At 37.3% G+C, this 17,565-nt stretch overlaps 2 protein-coding genes across 3 annotated transcripts; one reads left to right on the top strand and one right to left on the bottom strand.

Moving 5' to 3' along the window:
• Nucleotides 1-579: 579 nt before the first annotated feature.
• Nucleotides 580-4,496, bottom strand: LOC118471586 (transmembrane protein 272-like). 2 transcript variants are annotated; one of them, XM_055007657.1, is made up of 4 exons: nt 2,382-4,492; nt 1,793-1,843; nt 1,508-1,711; nt 580-1,411 (listed from the first exon to the last, which is right to left on the bottom strand). In XM_055007657.1, the coding sequence occupies exons 1-4, from the start codon at nt 2,425-2,427 to the stop codon at nt 1,194-1,196; spliced, it is 519 nt and encodes a 172-aa protein (XP_054863632.1). In that variant the 5' UTR covers nt 2,428-4,492; the 3' UTR covers nt 580-1,193. The 2 variants fall into 2 exon arrangements, with proteins under 2 accessions (XP_054863632.1, XP_054863633.1); XM_055007658.1 differs by lacking the exon at nt 1,793-1,843 and having other exon boundaries at nt 2,382-4,496.
• A 1,508-nt stretch (nt 4,497-6,004) lies between these two features.
• On the top strand, nt 6,005-13,676 carry tm4sf5 (transmembrane 4 L six family member 5). Its single transcript, XM_023289798.3, has 5 exons — nt 6,005-6,355; nt 7,830-7,910; nt 9,506-9,645; nt 11,401-11,593; nt 13,256-13,676. Exons 1-5 carry the CDS (start codon nt 6,182-6,184, stop codon nt 13,271-13,273), a joined length of 606 nt encoding a protein of 201 aa, XP_023145566.1. The 5' UTR covers nt 6,005-6,181; the 3' UTR covers nt 13,274-13,676.
• Nucleotides 13,677-17,565: the final 3,889 nt, after the last annotated feature.

Raw genomic sequence — 17,565 nt, 5'->3', positions numbered from 1 at the left:
CTGCTGCAATTATCCTGCAGAGAAGAAGAAGAGAAAAAAGACCCTGTCTGTGGCGCTGTTGCACATATTTGTAACATTATTGCAATTTTCAAAATGAACCCCATGAACCCAATGAAAAATTTAGGCCTGTGATTGGTGGGACCTCATCTTGAGTCATATTTGAGAAGCCATTTGTCTGAAATACTAATTTGGATAAACCTGCACTATAACATAAACAATATTTCTGAAATGTATGAAAAAATTCAGATAAAATGAGTGGAGAAACACAATGAGTGCAGATGCTTTCACACAGACACACTGTATGTCAAAATTAAACAATCAACCATGCTCTTTAGCATTAATAAAAATGATGAGCAGAAGCAACTGATTCTAACTTTGTATCAAATTAGCAAAGCAGAAAAGTGACAGTTCATCGTTGGGGCACGGATGGCAGGAGCTTTAGCCACAAAGACTGTTTACCTGGCTTCAGCAAGAGACATGGACAGTCATTGCAAGACTTTCTGGTGGCACTAAAATGACCTTTGAGCTTACTAAGACACTTGTGTTGGTTTTTCCTTTAAATCATTACCAGTGTGGCTATTCTTATTTTAATACAAATCTTTATTTATACACAGGAAATATTAAATTAGATATTACATATAATTAACAAACAAGAAAATTAATCAAATTTATACATCAATTCCAATTCCTAAAGTCTCCCAAAAATAAACAACATAAAATAACTAATTTATCAAAAATGCTGTGGGAAAGTTGGTCATATAGCATATTTTCCTCATTGTCAACAAATCCCTTGAAAGATTGAACTATCAATAAGCTTAACAAACCTCATCAAAAGCTTTATTTTGCTTATTTATCTGAGTCATATATCTTTATGGCTGTCAAAAACCATGTCTATAGAACAATTTGTACACCAGTCTGCAGATTAAACAATACCAATGAATGCACTGTTTAATCCTGTATGGATAACATTTGCTAAAAACTACAAGGCCCCGGCATTTTATTTTATTTTTATAAAGGATTATGGCATGAGTAATGGACTTTGGGAAGCTGGCCTTCACATTCTTGATTGGCTTAAACTGTCAATAAGAAAGAATAAAAGCAGTTCTAATTTCTTAAATACAAAGAAAAAAGATAAAACTGTAAAATGACCTCACATATGATCCTATTGATCATTAACCTGCTCCCAAACAGTCTCAGACTTGCCCATAGAAGTCTGTGTTTGCTGGTACAGGACTCATCTTCACAAAGCACAGCAGACCTTTGATGAATTTGGCCAGGAGGACTCCAATCACAAAGGTCTCATATATGGCGTTCCAGAGAGCAAAGGTGTACAAGCTCTTATTGCAGTAGAGACCATCAGCAGCTGTGGGGTCATAGTTTGGTTGGTACACTGAGAACACCCACACATCACCTGAAAGTGTAGGCCAGGACAACAACCTTTAGTTTCATTCTTCGTGGCAGAAACATTCAGTAGTCAGTGAAAAGGCATCTCTGATATCTTCCTTACCTATCAGGATCCATATGGGGATAAAAAGCCAGATTAAAAACAACAGAAAAGCTTTGAAACCTCTGGGATGCTCCCATGGCTGAGCTGCTTCACTCTCACAGGGCAGGGTCACAAATGATACCATGAGCAGCTGTATCAAAGCCAACCCTAGGAGATAGTTGGGGATGTTGGGCTGCTGAGGACAGTCCTTGAAATACACAACACCTGTGGACAGACGGTGGGTTGAGAATGAGTTTCTGAAAGACGGTGCAGTAAGACATCATGTTGAAGAAAGAGTGGACTGACCAAAGATGATTCGAGCTGTGATGAAGACACTACATACGATGAAGGCATTGCCTACAAGGGTGAGATTTAACAAAAAAAAAGAAAGATGGAATACCTTGTTAATGACATATTAATTGTGTCTCTTGAGTCATAAATGGAATACCTTTTACATGAAAAATGTGTAATGGGACATTCTAAGATCATCACATTTTCTTACCAAACACATAAGATGTAGATATTTACAAAGATATGTCAGAAATTTTAGCTTAATATATCAAATTCTTTCCTAAATACTGTTTTTAATGCATGTTGATCCACTTTTCAGCACATTTTTTTTCTTACACATTGAAATTTGACACTATGTTTGAATGATAGTATCTTAGGAACCGTTAAAGATAAGGTCATTACATTCAGAACAATTTTGAAACTCCAAAACTCTGCTCTACTTGGATCTCTCTAGCAATACTTTTGGTTTTGTGGTACAGCTTGCACCTGCTAAATGAGTTATAAAATTTAAATTAAAATCATTTTTATTCCATTTATGGAACAGACAGTTTTGCTTACCCTACCTTTAACTGGAAGCCGAGTCTACAGTGTTGCATTTACTGACCTGACAATCTTGGTGGTCTGGGTGGAGGAGGTTCCACCTGTAACATCCAAATGGTACTGAAAGTTACTGTCACTGGGCGACCTGTAGATGGAGCTAAAGAACATTACATTATTACTCTCTTATTGTTTTCATGCTCATTCTAAAAGTGAAACTAAAGGGGAATTTTTGTTCCAGGTAAAGAGTTGGTAAATAGAGTTGTCAGAGATATATTCTATAGATTTAAATGTAACCATGAACTCTAAGTGGAAGAATTTTCTTCTTTACATTCAGGCTATTCCACAACATAAATAAATAAATACCCTGCAGATCATTACAGCTCAAAAGAGCCAAAGTTAAAAGAAATTACTGGTGTTATTTGAGACACCAGTGCATCCTTTAGTTTACTACACACCACCTGATGTACCAGACACAGTTTTTATGTAAAGATATGAAAACACACTTGCCTGCCATCGTGTCCTCTCCCTGAATGCTCTGTCAAAGGACTTTACTGGTGTATTTAAAAAGCATCACAGTCTTACAGGACCAACGGGGAATTCCAACAATCTCAAGTCTTGATCATGTGGTTTGACAACACACCTGATGAGTCTGATGGAGGGATGGCTTCAACTGGATGACATTCCGTGCCATTTTATTATGTAATGCATGAAAAGAAAGTACAAGTGAAATCCTCTCTTTTTTTTTTAGCTCAAAAGTAGAGCACGTGACTTTTAGCCAATAAGCACTAAGAAAGATCTTTCTCTATTTCAGGGTTTAATAGAGTTTTATATCTGGTATCTGTGGTGACATTATTACAACTGGAACACTATCAGCGTGATGCCGTTACATTTACCAGAACTAAAAAGGAAACAAATGTAGCTACGTAGACAGAGAAGACTACAGCATCTAGGAGTATGAAAAAGCTAGGAGGTGCTCAAGAAAACATGGATACTCCAGATAATAAAGAAACTACACTCAGAGGAAGGGTTGCAGCTTGTAAAAGGCTTCATCAATATCACTGAAATTAATGGTTGGATAACTGCAGCTAAACTTATGAGAAACCATAAACAACTATTCATTCATACACAAAACATACCACAGAATGTAGAGTTTACATGTTGTGGATTTAGGTACTTTAGGGATGGAAAATACACTCATATGAGTTATTTAAAGTTTTGAATTCAATAAAAGGTTTCCACATTGTTGGAACGGCGCTGTTTCTACAGATTTGGAAGTTTCTAGTCCATAATGAGTAGGAATGAGAAACAGATTAATCAGAAGAATGTTAGAAAAACAAGATAAACATTAATGGGACAACAGCCCCTAGTCTTATCCCAAGAATTATGAGATACTGTATATCTCAGAAACAACTAAAAAGACACGCAAAACAGACCTTTAAAAAAAACCAAGGAGATGAAAGTGAACAAATTTTTGTTACCAATATGACACCAGATATATGCAAAACCACTAAATGAAACAAAAATTACAGAAATGTGACAAAATGGCAATAAATAGAAGCAGAAAGTCCAAAATGTGATGCAAAATAACAAGATGGCTTAAAAACCAACTATAACAAGATGCAAAATGACCTCAAAGAGACACAAAACAATCAATACCACACACACAAAATGACAAACATCATCACAAAGAGATACAAAATCACGCAAAACATCTGCAAGATGCACTTTTAGTTGGAAAAACAACCACAAATCACACGTGAATCCATTGTTAGACGTATAGTGATTAATATCTCCCTAAATAAACTGTGGAAATCCACAGGAATTTTCTGTCATCATAAAGCTGAATAATGAAAAAGAAATCTTATTCCAGAATAAAACCAGGATCCTGTATAGCACAGAAAGCATCTATTGTTGGTCAGTGAACAGAAACAAATTTGATCATTTAATGTGCAAGTACAAATAGTGAACTGTATCATTATCACAATACCAAAAATGACATATTTCAATAACAATACTATAACAGAAAATCTTTGCAAAAATATGTAGAGGTCTATTTGATGGAGATCACTCACCTGGAGGACTGGTGCAGAGACAGCAGCCTCCTCCTGAACATCAGCAAGACCATGGAGCTGATTGTGGATTACAGCAAGAAGCAGCAGAAGGCATACTACCCACTCAGGATCAGCTGGACAGAGGTGGAGAGAGTGGAGAGCTTTAAGTACCTGGGTGTTAACATCATGCAGGACCTGATGTGGTCCTGTCACATCAACACCCTGGTGAAGAAAGCTCCACAGCGTCTCCAACACCTCAGACGCCTGAGACACTTGAAGCTCCCTCTCAAGGTGCTCAGGAACTTCTACACCTGCATCACTGAGAGTGTTTTGGCTGGAAGTATCACCACCTGGATGGGCAGCAGCACCCAGCAGGACTTCTTGGCCCTGAGGAGGGTGGTCCACTCGGCTGAAGGCACCATCAGAACCACCCTCCCCAACCTGCAGGACATTTACAGCAAATGATGCAGGCTGAAGGCCAGGAAGATGGCGAGTGAACCCAGCCACCCCAGCCACAGACTGTTCTCTCTGCTGCCATCAGGGCGGCGATACTGCTGCATGAAGGTAAACACAGAGAGGATGAGGAGGAGCTTCTTCCCACAGTAATGCTGTTACATTTACCAGAGCTAAAAATCAAATCAACTGCAAATTCTGTTCACTATACGTGTTACTCTTCACCTTGTATTATTTGCACTATTTGACACCTTGGTTTATTTATTTATTTTGCTTAGTGCTATCTATCTATCTATCTATCTATCTATCTATCTATCTATCTATCTATCTATCTATCTATCTATCTATCTATCTATCTATCTATCTATCTATCTATCTATTTCTTGTGCGTTTTTATTCTTATGCTTCTTATTCTTATTGTTTCGGTCTGGGTTATACTGCATATAATTTTGTTTGTGACAAATAAAGGTCTTGAATCTTGAATCTCTAATTAAATAATCAAACTAATATTCAACTGATGTGTAACTTTACTATAACTATTGCATGATATTGATCACATACATTGACTTGTATGTCAAATATTCTGTAAAATGAACAAAAAAACGTTAAACAGCTCACATAAAGTTGTTAATTTCACTAAATTCCCGGCATACGTGTGTAGAACGATGATGATGGAGTTCTTCTCTCTCAGTCTGTTAAGCTTACAAGTTGTTAAGTTCCAAAAGATTAATAATTTGGCCAGTTAATGGAAGATAAAGCAGATGTTTGTATTGGCTTGTGTTCCCCATATCTGCAAGTCCATTAATTTATTAATACTACTGCACCTTTGCCTTCTGTATCTTTAGTGTTTAATATTGTGGGCCAAGCCCTCTTTTGTGTTTGCAATAGGCTATAAATGGAACCAACTGATACCACCAGCAGGTATCAAAGGGCATTTAACAGCATAACAGAGCCCCAAAACACACAAACCCCTACACAGATACCCCTCTCCTTTCTGTGTTCTTTACTTTGTTTGGACCTTATGTTTGTTCGCCATTACAGAAAAATGATTCTACCGTGTCTAAAGGGTTTCCATCTTTATCTGAGATTTATTAGAGGACACACAGGTCTGATATCAGAGGCAGGCAGCCACACCAGGACCTGGCCTTTGTTCTCTCTCTCCTTCCTGCTCTGACTGTCACTGACTCTGTTTGAGTTTCGTAGTGTGAGCTGTCAGTGCTGAGCTCCTCTTCCTCTCGTTCACCTCCTTCTTTCGGGTTTTTGCACTTTCCACTGACTTCCTTTTAACTTTGTGAGAGGGAGAGAAACGAAAAAGGAGACAAAGCAGCCAAATAGGAGAATAAAAAGAAAAAAAAAGAACATGTGCTGTACAGGAAAGTGTGCCCGTCTGGTGGGCCTGATCCTGCTGCCTTCAGCCTTCATCTGCATGATCTCCAACCTGCTGCTGTTCTTCCCCGACGGGGAAAAGCTGGGCAACGATCAGATCTCCCTCCAGGTCTGGCTCATGGGGGGGCTCATCGGAGGAGGCCTGTTTGTGAGTAATCTACATGCAGAGAGTCTGCTTGGGTGTTTTATTGGGTTTTCTCAGTCATTAACTTTAGCCCTGTGTACACTTGTAAAATGGTGATGTTTGCTTTTGTGGAGTTTTACTGAGTGTAATTATTTTGGAGGTAATTTATTCATTCTTTGTTTAATTCACTAATATTTTATTGGGATATTTACTTTTCATTGTAAACTATTGAACTATTTTAGTTTTGATTTCAGATGGATTGTAATCTTTTAACTCTTTATTTTGCTATTTCTCGAACTGTATTCTGTAGTGGTGGTGGGTCAGTATTTAAATCATGTGATAAGCAGTGACAAAATATCATGATTCCTCTAAGAAAAATCGTAAAATCTTGTCCAGATTAAAAACTATACATACATAAAAATATTTCAGGCTGACATAGAGGAAAAGACTGTAAATATAAAATTATTCCGATGGTAGTTCGACCAGTTAATATAAAATTGAATAATAAACTAACATTTTCTGTTATGGAACATTACATTTACTCACATACTGTGTTTATGTCTCTAATGTGCTACAATTCACAGAGAAATATTCAATTTTTTACTGAGCTACCTTTATTTGCCAGCTCTAGCTACTTATCAGGGTTTTAAATATATAAAAATATCCTGATGTTACAAAATATATAACATTACTATATTTTAAACTACCCTTCAAGACATAAAATTAGTGAAACATTGATGGTAAAACTCAATTTACACAAAAATGCTTTGATAATATTCATCTAAATATGTAAATATGTATTATACTTTATACGTGTTTTAGTATAATTAATTTAGGTATTTTTGCTACCTTTGTTTACACAAGTATATTTTAATTGTTGATTTTATCTTTTTACACAGTGTTATCACCACTTTGGCTAAATAAATGACTGTAACACTTCTTGCACCCCCATATATGTTCAACAGTGGTTTTAAAAGTATGTTTTACCATGAAGCTACTTAAAGAAAACCACTGGACCAGAGAGTAAAACCTCACTTGGTTTGTCCTCACCAAGGACCGAGACACAATGATCTGATTATGTGAACTTCCCCCAACACTATCTTCCTTTCAAAGGTTGACTAGAACAATAAATAATTCATAAATGTTTAATCCAACATATGCATCAGAGTGATCTTTGAGCTTTGTAGAAGAACAGGATCTTCCTACGGTGATATTAAAGTTTGGAACAGCGAACAGGAAGTCTTTTTTGCCTCTAAATGCCTGCTGAGAGGAGACAGTAAAATTCTCAAATATTTGCTTTGAGAGATAAGGGAACACACACACAAACACACACATATATATATATAATTGCACATGTAATTAGAGACAAACACCTACACTGAAAATGTAGAAACTCAGGATTGAAATTCAAAAACATAATGTTTGACTGTACAATCATCAAAAATGAGACTTTTTCTTTGATAACTGAGGTGATGTTGTTTTTTTTTTAACTTTTCAGATGCTGTGTCCGAGCTTTTCAGCTATCAGGGCCGGGGGCAAGGGTTGCTGTGGAGCAGGTTGCTGTGGCAACCGCTGCCGCGTGAGTCGAATAATTTAAAAGCTTTACATGTACATGTTGTTATGGACTGTTAATGATGGGTAATAAAGATGTACAGGTAAAGGTATATGGCATAGCAAAGACTGAAGAACAAACTGCTATTGTGTATTTTAGCTGCAGTCATGGATGCTGCCATTATTTACTTATTGCATTATATTATCTGCGCTGAAGTGCCTTTTTTCAATGTGTGTGCAGTTTTTTCAAAAATAGCCATTTAAAGACATCAAGTTTTGCTGAATATATATTGCAGAAGTAAAGCTCTTGATCACAAATCCAATCTTCCACTTCTCCTTAATTATCAGGAACTACGATGCTAATTACAGAGCCGTGGAGCCATTCGGTCTGAATGGCCAGACAGTAATGTAAAATAACATAATTAGCCTTCAATATATGCATCACGAGTATTTATTTATTTATTTGTTTATTTTTCCAGTTTTTCACATTTGAAAAAAGGAAAGGGTTTTAACTTTAGACTTTGGTCATTGCTGCTTCCAAGACTGTTTGCAAATGAGGGGTCATTAAAATTGATCTTATCTTATCTTTAGTGAGATATCTTGAATCTTGGAAACAGTTTCACACTCTGGGTCAGTGGGATGATACCAGGCTATCTTTATCCAGAAACAATAGGTAGAAAACCACTAACCATCAATTAAACCAAGACAAAAGGACTATTTTTGAAGCAGTGTCGGACACAACCTGCTCAAATATCACCTCTAAACTGTCTCATATTCACTGTAAAGTGCATGTGACATTCAAATCCACACATATTGACACTATTTATTAAAAAATCTGTGACAAATTGCATGTAAATTTAAAAACACATCGAGTAGATTACAACAGCTTGCGACCATAATTGATTTAGGTTGGGTAAACAAACCTACAGGAATATTTATTTCAAAAAAACATATGTTTTGGACAAAAAAAAGGCTGCTTTGATCTCAAAAAGTTGGATGTTCTTAAATTTCCTCAACTTAAAAAGCAGCAGAACTGAGTTTGGTTTGGTCATCCACATACTTTCAGTACACGTGACCTTCACCTCAGGCCTTTAGCAACCTACAACAACCAGTAGAAGACTTAGGTGTGATCTTGGACAATGTGTTAGAACTGGGTGAACACGGTAGTTGAGGTGTCCCAACTAAGACTGATTCTTAAGATGAAGTCATTCCTTTGTTGGAGCAGTTTACAGGTATCATGCATGATTCTATTTCGTCTAGAATTTACGACTGCAAACTTCTTTACGCTCATTCATCTCATGTGTCCACATTACTCACTTCACTGGTTACCTATTTGTTTCAAGGTTTAGTATTTCTGCATTTAAATATTTTACATCCAGTACTTTCTTGTCCAGACCAGATAATTTGCTCCTAAGCTTTAGAACATTTTACCTCATTATATCAGATCTGCAGATTTGCTACTTTGGCCTGGCGTGTATCAAGTCAGCTCCATGTCTTGTGTCGGTCAAGTTGGTCAAAGTCAAGTCATTTCTGTTGCCTTCAGTCACAACAGCTTCCTCACAGGGATCCACACTCCCATGAAAATAACAAAACGCTCATACAGCATTCCCATTTGTCTATCAGATGCTGAACTCAGTCTTCTGCTCTGCCTTCGGTCTGGCTGGAGCCATTTACTGCACCAGTGTGGCCTCAGCTGGTCTGGCTATTGGACCCAAGTGTCAGGTGGACGGTCAGTGGGAGTACCCCTTTGAAAACACTGGCACGTGAGTGTTCCTCCCTTCAGCACTCACTCTACTTTTCTTTCTTCTGGCTGCTAACACGAGCTGAAATACGCTGAAGTCTTGAGCAGCTTAAAAATCAAGCAACATTCACATTTGCAGCTCTTCCTTGTTCTCCGATTTTATTTGTAGGATCTCACTGGTTATATTTAACTCTCTTATCTGTCCTTGAGAAGCTGAGCAGTTTCCGTTAATCATAAATATAAAATCCATAGATATGTAATTGTAATAATCCACTAGGTGGCACACTGAACCAGCATTTCATGTTGAGTCATTTTGTAGTTAGTTGGAAAACTCTGTATTGTTTTTCTAACTTAATCGTCTTCTCTTGTTAAAATTTTAACCTAAAATGTAGAAAGAATCATTGAAAATCTGACTAATCATTGGAGGGAAATAGTTTTTATCTGGTGTGCAAGTGAAATAACATAAAATAAGGCCCACCCGAAGTGGGCCTTATTTTATGTTATTATGTATGTATGAATAATGGCACCAGTGACGCATTTTACAAGCTGAGGCAGCTGCATGTGAATCACCTGAAAGAGGCCCATTGGAACAACTGTTAATAAATATGAGCATGTTGTTAATATGTAGACTGTGATGACAGCAGTTTAAAGGGCAACAGTGTTTACAGAGAGGACCGAATTTACTTGCACAGTGCAAAGGGGGATATTAATGTTCAACCTCAGCTTGTGCTTCCTCCAGCAAACCTTCATTTCCTCTTTTTAGTTTCTGCTTTTCTGTTAGGCGCCAGTTTACTTTCTATTCCAACTGTGCTAAAAGGATCACAAAAAAGGAAAAACAAGTAGTCATTCTCTCAAACCACACTTTAGATCTGTATTAAGGAAAGAGATGTAGGAGGAAGCCTTCGTGTTTCCTGCCTCAGTGACTCTTGCTCATTTAGTTTGTACATTTTAGTCTTATTTTTGGGCAACTTTTCATCATGCGGCCTGGAGCTTTTTGAAAAAGCAGTCTTTAGTGGACTTTAAATGGCAAAATGTCACATTCAAATTATTACTTTGCATTTTATCTAGCATTAAAGAGGATAAATGACTAACTCAAATATAAAAATTAATCATTAATGAAAAGCTATAATCTCCAATACATAAAGAACTCTAACAGTGATGTTAGTCTGAAAAACACTGGACTTTGATCTTGTCCCTTAAATTATTCAAAATTTATTCCAAACAGTACTGATAAAATGACAAAATAGGCTGTGAATGTTTAATGCAACATCACATTACAACATTTTAGGTTCCAGGAAATCTCACTGTTTTTACACGCATAAATATCCTTCAATGAACATTAAAGAGCCATAAAATGTGTAATTTAGGGCTCGAAAATGCATTTTGAATCTAGTATATTTTGTGAGATCAGGTCATTATTTTGTGGTGTTTTTTTCATTTTTGTTTTCATTTTTTTAAAAGTGTGTTTGTTTTTTACTATTTATAATTTGGTTTTGCATGTTAATTTGTGAGATTTAGAATTGTTGGAGGGAGGATTTGTTTCTGATTTGCTAAGGGTGGGATTGAGCAAATAAGTGTATTTCTTTAAAGGTCAAATTCTCCACGGACTTTCTTTCTCCATTCCTCACTTGTTCCATTTACCTCCGTACTGACACATTTTTACTCAATTCTGTCATCACAGCTCTTTTTCCCTGCACCCAAACCTTGGCCTGCTTCACACATACTTTCATTAATGCTCTGTACTCTGCATATGCTCTTTAACTGTTGTCATTCACAGGGGAAATAGCAGCTACCTTGTAAACCAGGACTTGTGGACGATCTGCGAGTTCCCTAAAAACGCAGTGATGTGGCACGTGGTTCTGTTCTCCATCCTGCTGGCCGTGGGTCTTCTGCAAGTGGTTCTCTGCGGCATCCAGGTTTTCAACGGCTGCTTGGGATGCATCTGCGGGGATTGCCGGGACAGCAAAGATGTAGGTGAACCCTTCCTGAAACTCCAGCTGTGAAAACACAAAAACATGTTGTAGAAGGTGGATTCATTCTTTGAGTACTGGACAGGATTTCTAAAGTAACATGTTCTGTACGGACTTGTTTGGTTGCTGGAAATGATCCAGCTGTTCAGTATGTGGCCTTTTAGTAGCTTCCCAATGTGTTGCTTTAGTGCTGATATGATTGCAGTTCTGAGTTCCCATTAGGTCTGTTATTGATGGGAAATGGGAAAGAGGGAAAAGGTTGTGCAAGGAAGTGGCTAGATTAATGGAACATAGCAACAGTTGTGCCACAGAACAGGAAAATGATAAAAGTGAACCTGCACTCACTTTAAAGAATTGGTTTCACATTTTGGAAAATATTCTACTACAGTGTTTACCTGTTTTTGTTCAGAATCAAGAAATGAAGAGTGTTAATGTGGTAATGAGCAATCTTAAAAGGTGCTAATAATTGAATATTGGTGCTTTTGGACAGAGCCTAGCTGGCTGTTTCCATCCATAAAACTATAGCTAGCAGCTTGCTAAAATAGCTTAGCACAAAACTAAGCTATTTTATCAGGCTGCTAGCTGTGGTTTTATTAAAAACTAATCGCAATCCTTCCATATCAGACGTGACAATAAGGTGAATAGTCAGTCAAACTATTCCTTTCAAGCTGATTATTGTCACATTTCTTTCTTTAAAATAAAATATACTTTAAAAACTCAATTTCTAGGACCACAGTAATTCAAAACACTATATTTTAAAGCTAAATTTCCAACATACTATATTTAATTTCTTTCTTGTGTACAAAAAACTAAGTGTAAAAACAACTTGGAGATTTTGTTACCTTTGGATGAAGTCATGCTAACTGCTTCCACCTGTTTCCAGTCTTTATGCTAAGCTAAGCTAACTAGCTGCTAGTGCTAGCTTTGTATTTAGCCTACATTGCAAATGGCCAAAAAAACCAAAAACAAATATCTGAACCATACTTTTTAAAAATGTTAATTTTTCAGTGCAGTGAGTGACTGAACACTGTAACTCAAAAATACAGTCAGACATAGATCAAAGGCTAAAGCCCCAGATTCAACAGTTGAAATTGCGTTTTAAGATAAACTATACTTGGTCATTTCTTATAATCAGAATAATTCTCAGGATGGTTTTCATACTGAAGTCTATATGTTTCAAATCTTTCTTTAAAATTCCCCATTTTTCAATCCCATAAACTTGCAGGTTTACAAAAAAATCTACATAATTACTATCTGTGGTGACGTATTTCTCTCCATTGAGGTGCAGTAAGTCAACTAGCTGCTTGGCAGAAAATGTGCCAAAGTCAAAATTTAAAAGTGGTCACATGTAATTTTCAACAGAAATGTCTACACAGGTTGAACATTAAGCTAAGGTTAAACACATAGCTTAATGCATAGTGATTTTTTGAAAGTGAAAAAGCACATTACAGATACTTTCATGAGTCACTATAGCAGCCCACACATTATTTGGTATTGTGCTACAGCAACCCTTCCAAGAAATGCAGACACACCCTCCAGTGAATTGTATCAACAAATGTCTACACATTGACATGATACTCCGGTTTATTAACAGCTCTGTCAGTCATCTGAGGCCTCACCTCCTGTATCAGACATAAACATGTGACTTCTGTCCTGTTTCAGGATGACAGTGGACTGTGAAAGTGAGGAAGATAATCCGGCTGTAACCTGCCTTCACAACAGCCAGAGCACATTTCTCCATTTGCTCAGGTTCTGGATATGCTGTATCTCTCTGATGAAGCTTGCTGAGATTTTCTTTTGATACTCTTTGATGCTTTTGTTTCTACCTTTTTAAACATGTCAAAGCCTTACTCCGTCATTTTGTGAATTTTATTCCTCTTCTTGTGTGCACTAGCTGGTTTTCCTTAGTTGGAAATAAATGCTGAATGAAGTAATTTCCATACTGAAGACCACACATGGGACATATGTGGATCAAACTGTAACTGTAAATAATTGTTAATATTTGCTCTGCAGGTATACTGTTTATCAGGTGAAGGGGAAAAGACAATAAAAAGCTCTGAATTAATAAAAGAAATGAAACACATTTTTTTATTTCGCAAAGTTGAGCATTATTAATGAGATTTCTAAGAGGAGTTCAGTTCTGTTTGGTGTCACTATCAGTACATAACGTTTTCACTAGAGCAGGGTTTCATTAAGCACCCAGCAGCAATCTCTGAAGCTGAAAAATTACATTGAAGTGTCAGTCCCCCTAGATTTGCATGGAAAAACTTAACAGCAAGAATAAACATGTCTGCAGCCTGGTACAAAAATATATTTGCTCTCTTTTTAGGGGTGAATTTTTATACAACTCACCCATTTAAATTCTATTACGTCTTAAAGTAAAACTAAATCTGCATTATAATGTGACATTCTGATAAGTTTGACTAGATATGTCACAATATCTGACACCACTGAATTAAAAACAAGCAACTGTTATTTACCAAATGAGCTAAGACACATGAACACATGAAGATGTTTTCACAGTTGTCTGTCAGGAGAGAAGAAAGGGGAAGGCATAAGCAAACTGGTTTGCAGCTGGAACAGTATTAGGTGGTTTATTGATGAATGCAAAACGAGTTGGCAGGCAAGGTGGCAGGTTGGCAGGCGAGCAAAACCAGAAGGCAAAACCGAGATCATGATCAAACACGTTATTAGGAATATGAGTAAGAATAAAGCATGGCTGGGATGCTTGTCAAACATCATGGGAGGGAGTATATGTAGAGAAGAGGTGTGTGTTGCAATATCCATACTATAATACTGTATAGCATGCCAGAAAAAGATTTAGTGTATGTAGAGGCACAGTATGTCAAAAGCAGTATGCTAAAAATACCCTGCACTACTACATGCGGTCAGATTTTGCAGTATGAAACCCTGCATGCTTTTTCTGGCCATTCTGACCCACAATCCTCTTCACAGTTACATCACACATGTCACAGTGTCTTCACGGGTGTAAACAAGCTTAAGCCGCCAAAGGTGCACAGACAGATGACAGCTCATTTTGCACTACAGACTGCAACAGGTCAAAGCTGAAGACGCGTTATTATGACAAAGTAGTGTGTGCAAATTGTACACTGCAAAAACTCAAAATCTTACCAAGTCTGTTTGTCTTATTTTTAGTCAAAACATCTCTTCCCACTTGATTAAGATAAACTCACTTACCAAGTGACATTTCAGCAAGATGGGGGGATTTGTTTTAAGACAATGCATCTTAAATATCTTAAGTCAAACAATCTTGAAATGATTTTGGTTTGAGTTGCATTTTACAAGAAAAACCTAAATAAGTTTAATACAGCTCAAATTAGGAGGTTACATGAAAGAAAATATCTATTTTATGAGTGAAAAACTGCTATTTTTTTTTTAGCATGTCTGGCTTATTTTAACACACCTAAGCTTGACAGTCCTGGTAAAATATAGCTTAAAATAAGTTTTCTCAGCTAATTTTAAGATCTCAATATTCTAAATATCATATCTTATTTCAAGAAATCTTACCAAGCCATTTTTCACTTGTTCTATTGGCATTTTTTTCACTTATTTCAAGGTAAGAGTTCCTTGAAATAAGTATTTTTTTCTTGTTTTGAGAGGAGCATTTTTTTCCAGTGCATGCATACCTCGTGAATCTGACTGTGCAGTTGGGAGCAGATGATGTGAGTGTGTCAGACAGGTGGCTGCAATTTAATGAAGTCAGATTTAATGATCTGAACTCGCTTTTTGTCCCCAAAAGAAGCGGCAAGTTCCCACAATGCGACTGTGTAAACAGATTTATGCCCCCTCCCAACCACCCCCAACGTGGAAACCTTTGCACTAGCTGTGTCATTCACTAACTCTGATTACCCAGTTGAAGAACTTCTGCACAATCACTCTCAGGATCTCTGTCAATTACTCACCTCCTGCTGTGTCCATGCAGACAGACAGCCAGCTCTAACAGGATTACTGGGAGCCCAGACAAGGTCAGAGGTCAGAATGCCCTCCTGTGGACGCCCTCAACATTGCAGCTGGATAAACAGTCAGCACAAGCAGGGCCTGTTAGCGTCTAGTTGCAGGTTAAGCTCCTAATCTTTTGCTGCCATGGAGCGGCTTCGTGGTAATTGTTACCTAACTTTCGAGTTAAAAGCCTGTTGTGGAGCTGCACCCAGGTAAATATAGACACTGTCTCTTGAGAGAGACCAAATAACCCCAAAGCCGTGGCTCAGCGATAAAGCCAAGCCTCTCTGGCAGTACAGGTAAAAGCATTTACCTGCTTCAGTGGCCTCATTTCCCCATTAATTATTCCTGCAGAAGAGTTTTCACCCTGTTCAGAAACAGCCTTAACCCTCCTGTTGTCTTCATTTATGGGCACCAAAAAATATTGTTTCCTTGTCTGAAAAAAATCCAAAAATTCAGCAAAAAATTCCGCCCAAAAGAAAATTTCAGGAAGAAAATTCCAATAATTCCTTAAAAGTTTCCCTTAAAAGTTTTATTTAAAAAAAAAAAAAAAAAAAAAAAATCCCCCAAATTCGGCAAGAAAATTCTTGTAAATATTTTCAGAAAATGAGTAAAAATCTTAGAAAATCCTAAAAATATCTAAATTGATTACATATATATCAATAAAAACTTCTAATATTTTCTTTAAGAACATTCACAAAAAAATCAACCAAAATCCAGCGAATTTCGCTGGATTTTGGTTGATTTTTTTGTGAATGTTCTTAAGAAACTTTTTTAACATTTCTGTTTTTCCACAAAAAATGTTCAAAGACTTCAAAAAAATGTTGAAAATGTGGACATCAGAATTTTCACTGTGAAAATATATTTTTTCCCCACATTTTCAATCTTTAAAACAGGTCAGTTTTGACCTGCAGGCAACATGAGAGTTAAACAAAGCGGGTCTGAGTGTGCAACAAGGTGAATCATTTCTGCTCCTTTCAGCTTTCCCGTCTTCAAATTGTCGTACTTCCAGGACAGATGGGTGGGATTATGTTCCCGTGTCTTAGCTAAGTGACTGCACAGTGTTTAGCAGCTCTCTTATATAATGCACAGCACAAAGCAAGGAAAGCACGTTAGTGTGAAGAATCTGGAATAAAAGAATGGTCGGACAAAGGGAGGAAAACGGGAAGGGGGCCCGTTCTCAGCCACTTTTCATGCAAATGGTAGCCACACTGAAAGAATTCCGAGGCAAAGAAAGTGCTGTTTAATAATGAGGTGATGCCAGTGCACACATGGTCTGAGGACAGAGGAGCAAACCAGAAAAACAAGCCCGTTATTTGAGATTAATTCTTCTGTTAGATCTCATTTAGACCATGGAGAGGTCATTATTTAGAAATGTGCTTCCCAAAAATGAGCCCCTCCTCCCTGCTGTGTCCCCCCATTTTCAGGCCTGAGTGACCCAACAAAGTGGGAACAGAGGAGAAACGGGACATTGAAGCAGAACAGGCTAGAATGGACCGGAATAGTAAAAACAGTTTGAACAGAGCAGCGTGATGGTGTTTATGCAGCTCTGTACTAATCCCATTTTTGCTTTTCTCATCTGTATCTAGGATGAGATCTCTCCTGCACGTCCACAACCGCAGCCTCATTTATGAGTAATAGTCACTCTGTAACCGGTAGCCAAACACAAATTTCAACTCAGACACACGTCGCTGATAAGTCAGCAGTGTCCACCACCCAGTAATTATGTCGGCCGCACTATGACTGACCTCAGCAGAGCCGCAAAGCAGACAGTCAGGCACATTCAGCAACTCCGTCACCACGTCCAAAACCAACTCATTTTTGAACTAAATTAATATAATTTACTAAATTCTTAGCTTTTTATTTACACATATGATATAAATAATTGTTCCCACACTGTGACTGACAATAATCAGCAATATAAAAGTGATATTTTGGAGTAAATTAATGCATAAATGCTCATAATGTGTAGCTCTTCATTTCAAAAGCAATCTCTGTCGGTGGTAAAAAAA

The sequence above is a fragment of the Amphiprion ocellaris genome, chromosome 23 (genome assembly GCF_022539595.1).
Source record: "Amphiprion ocellaris isolate individual 3 ecotype Okinawa chromosome 23, ASM2253959v1, whole genome shotgun sequence".
Lineage (NCBI taxonomy): Eukaryota > Metazoa > Chordata > Actinopteri > Pomacentridae > Amphiprion > Amphiprion ocellaris.
Note: the sequence above shows the minus strand (reverse complement) of the source record. Positions and strands in the feature narration are given on the sequence as shown.

What these genes read in the sequence shown, in the direction of transcription:
- LOC118471586 (XM_055007657.1), bottom strand. Translation starts at nt 2,427, where the DNA reads ATGTTACAGGTGGAACCTCCTCCACCCAGACCACCAAGATTGTCAG. An exon ending in CAGACCACCAAGATTGTCAG is followed by an intron (nt 1,844 to 2,381) that starts GTCAGTAAATGC and finishes TCACCCTTGTAG; the next exon opens with GCAATGCCTTCATCGTATGT. An exon ending in CACAGCTCGAATCATCTTTG is followed by an intron (nt 1,712 to 1,792) that starts GTCAGTCCACTC and finishes GTCTGTCCACAG; the next exon opens with GTGTTGTGTATTTCAAGGAC.
- tm4sf5 (XM_023289798.3), top strand. Translation starts at nt 6,182, where the DNA reads ATGTGCTGTACAGGAAAGTGTGCCCGTCTGGTGGGCCTGATCCTGCTG. An exon ending in TCATCGGAGGAGGCCTGTTT is followed by an intron (nt 6,356 to 7,829) that starts GTGAGTAATCTA and finishes TTAACTTTTCAG; the next exon opens with ATGCTGTGTCCGAGCTTTTC. An exon ending in CCCTTTGAAAACACTGGCAC is followed by an intron (nt 9,646 to 11,400) that starts GTGAGTGTTCCT and finishes TGTCATTCACAG; the next exon opens with GGGAAATAGCAGCTACCTTG.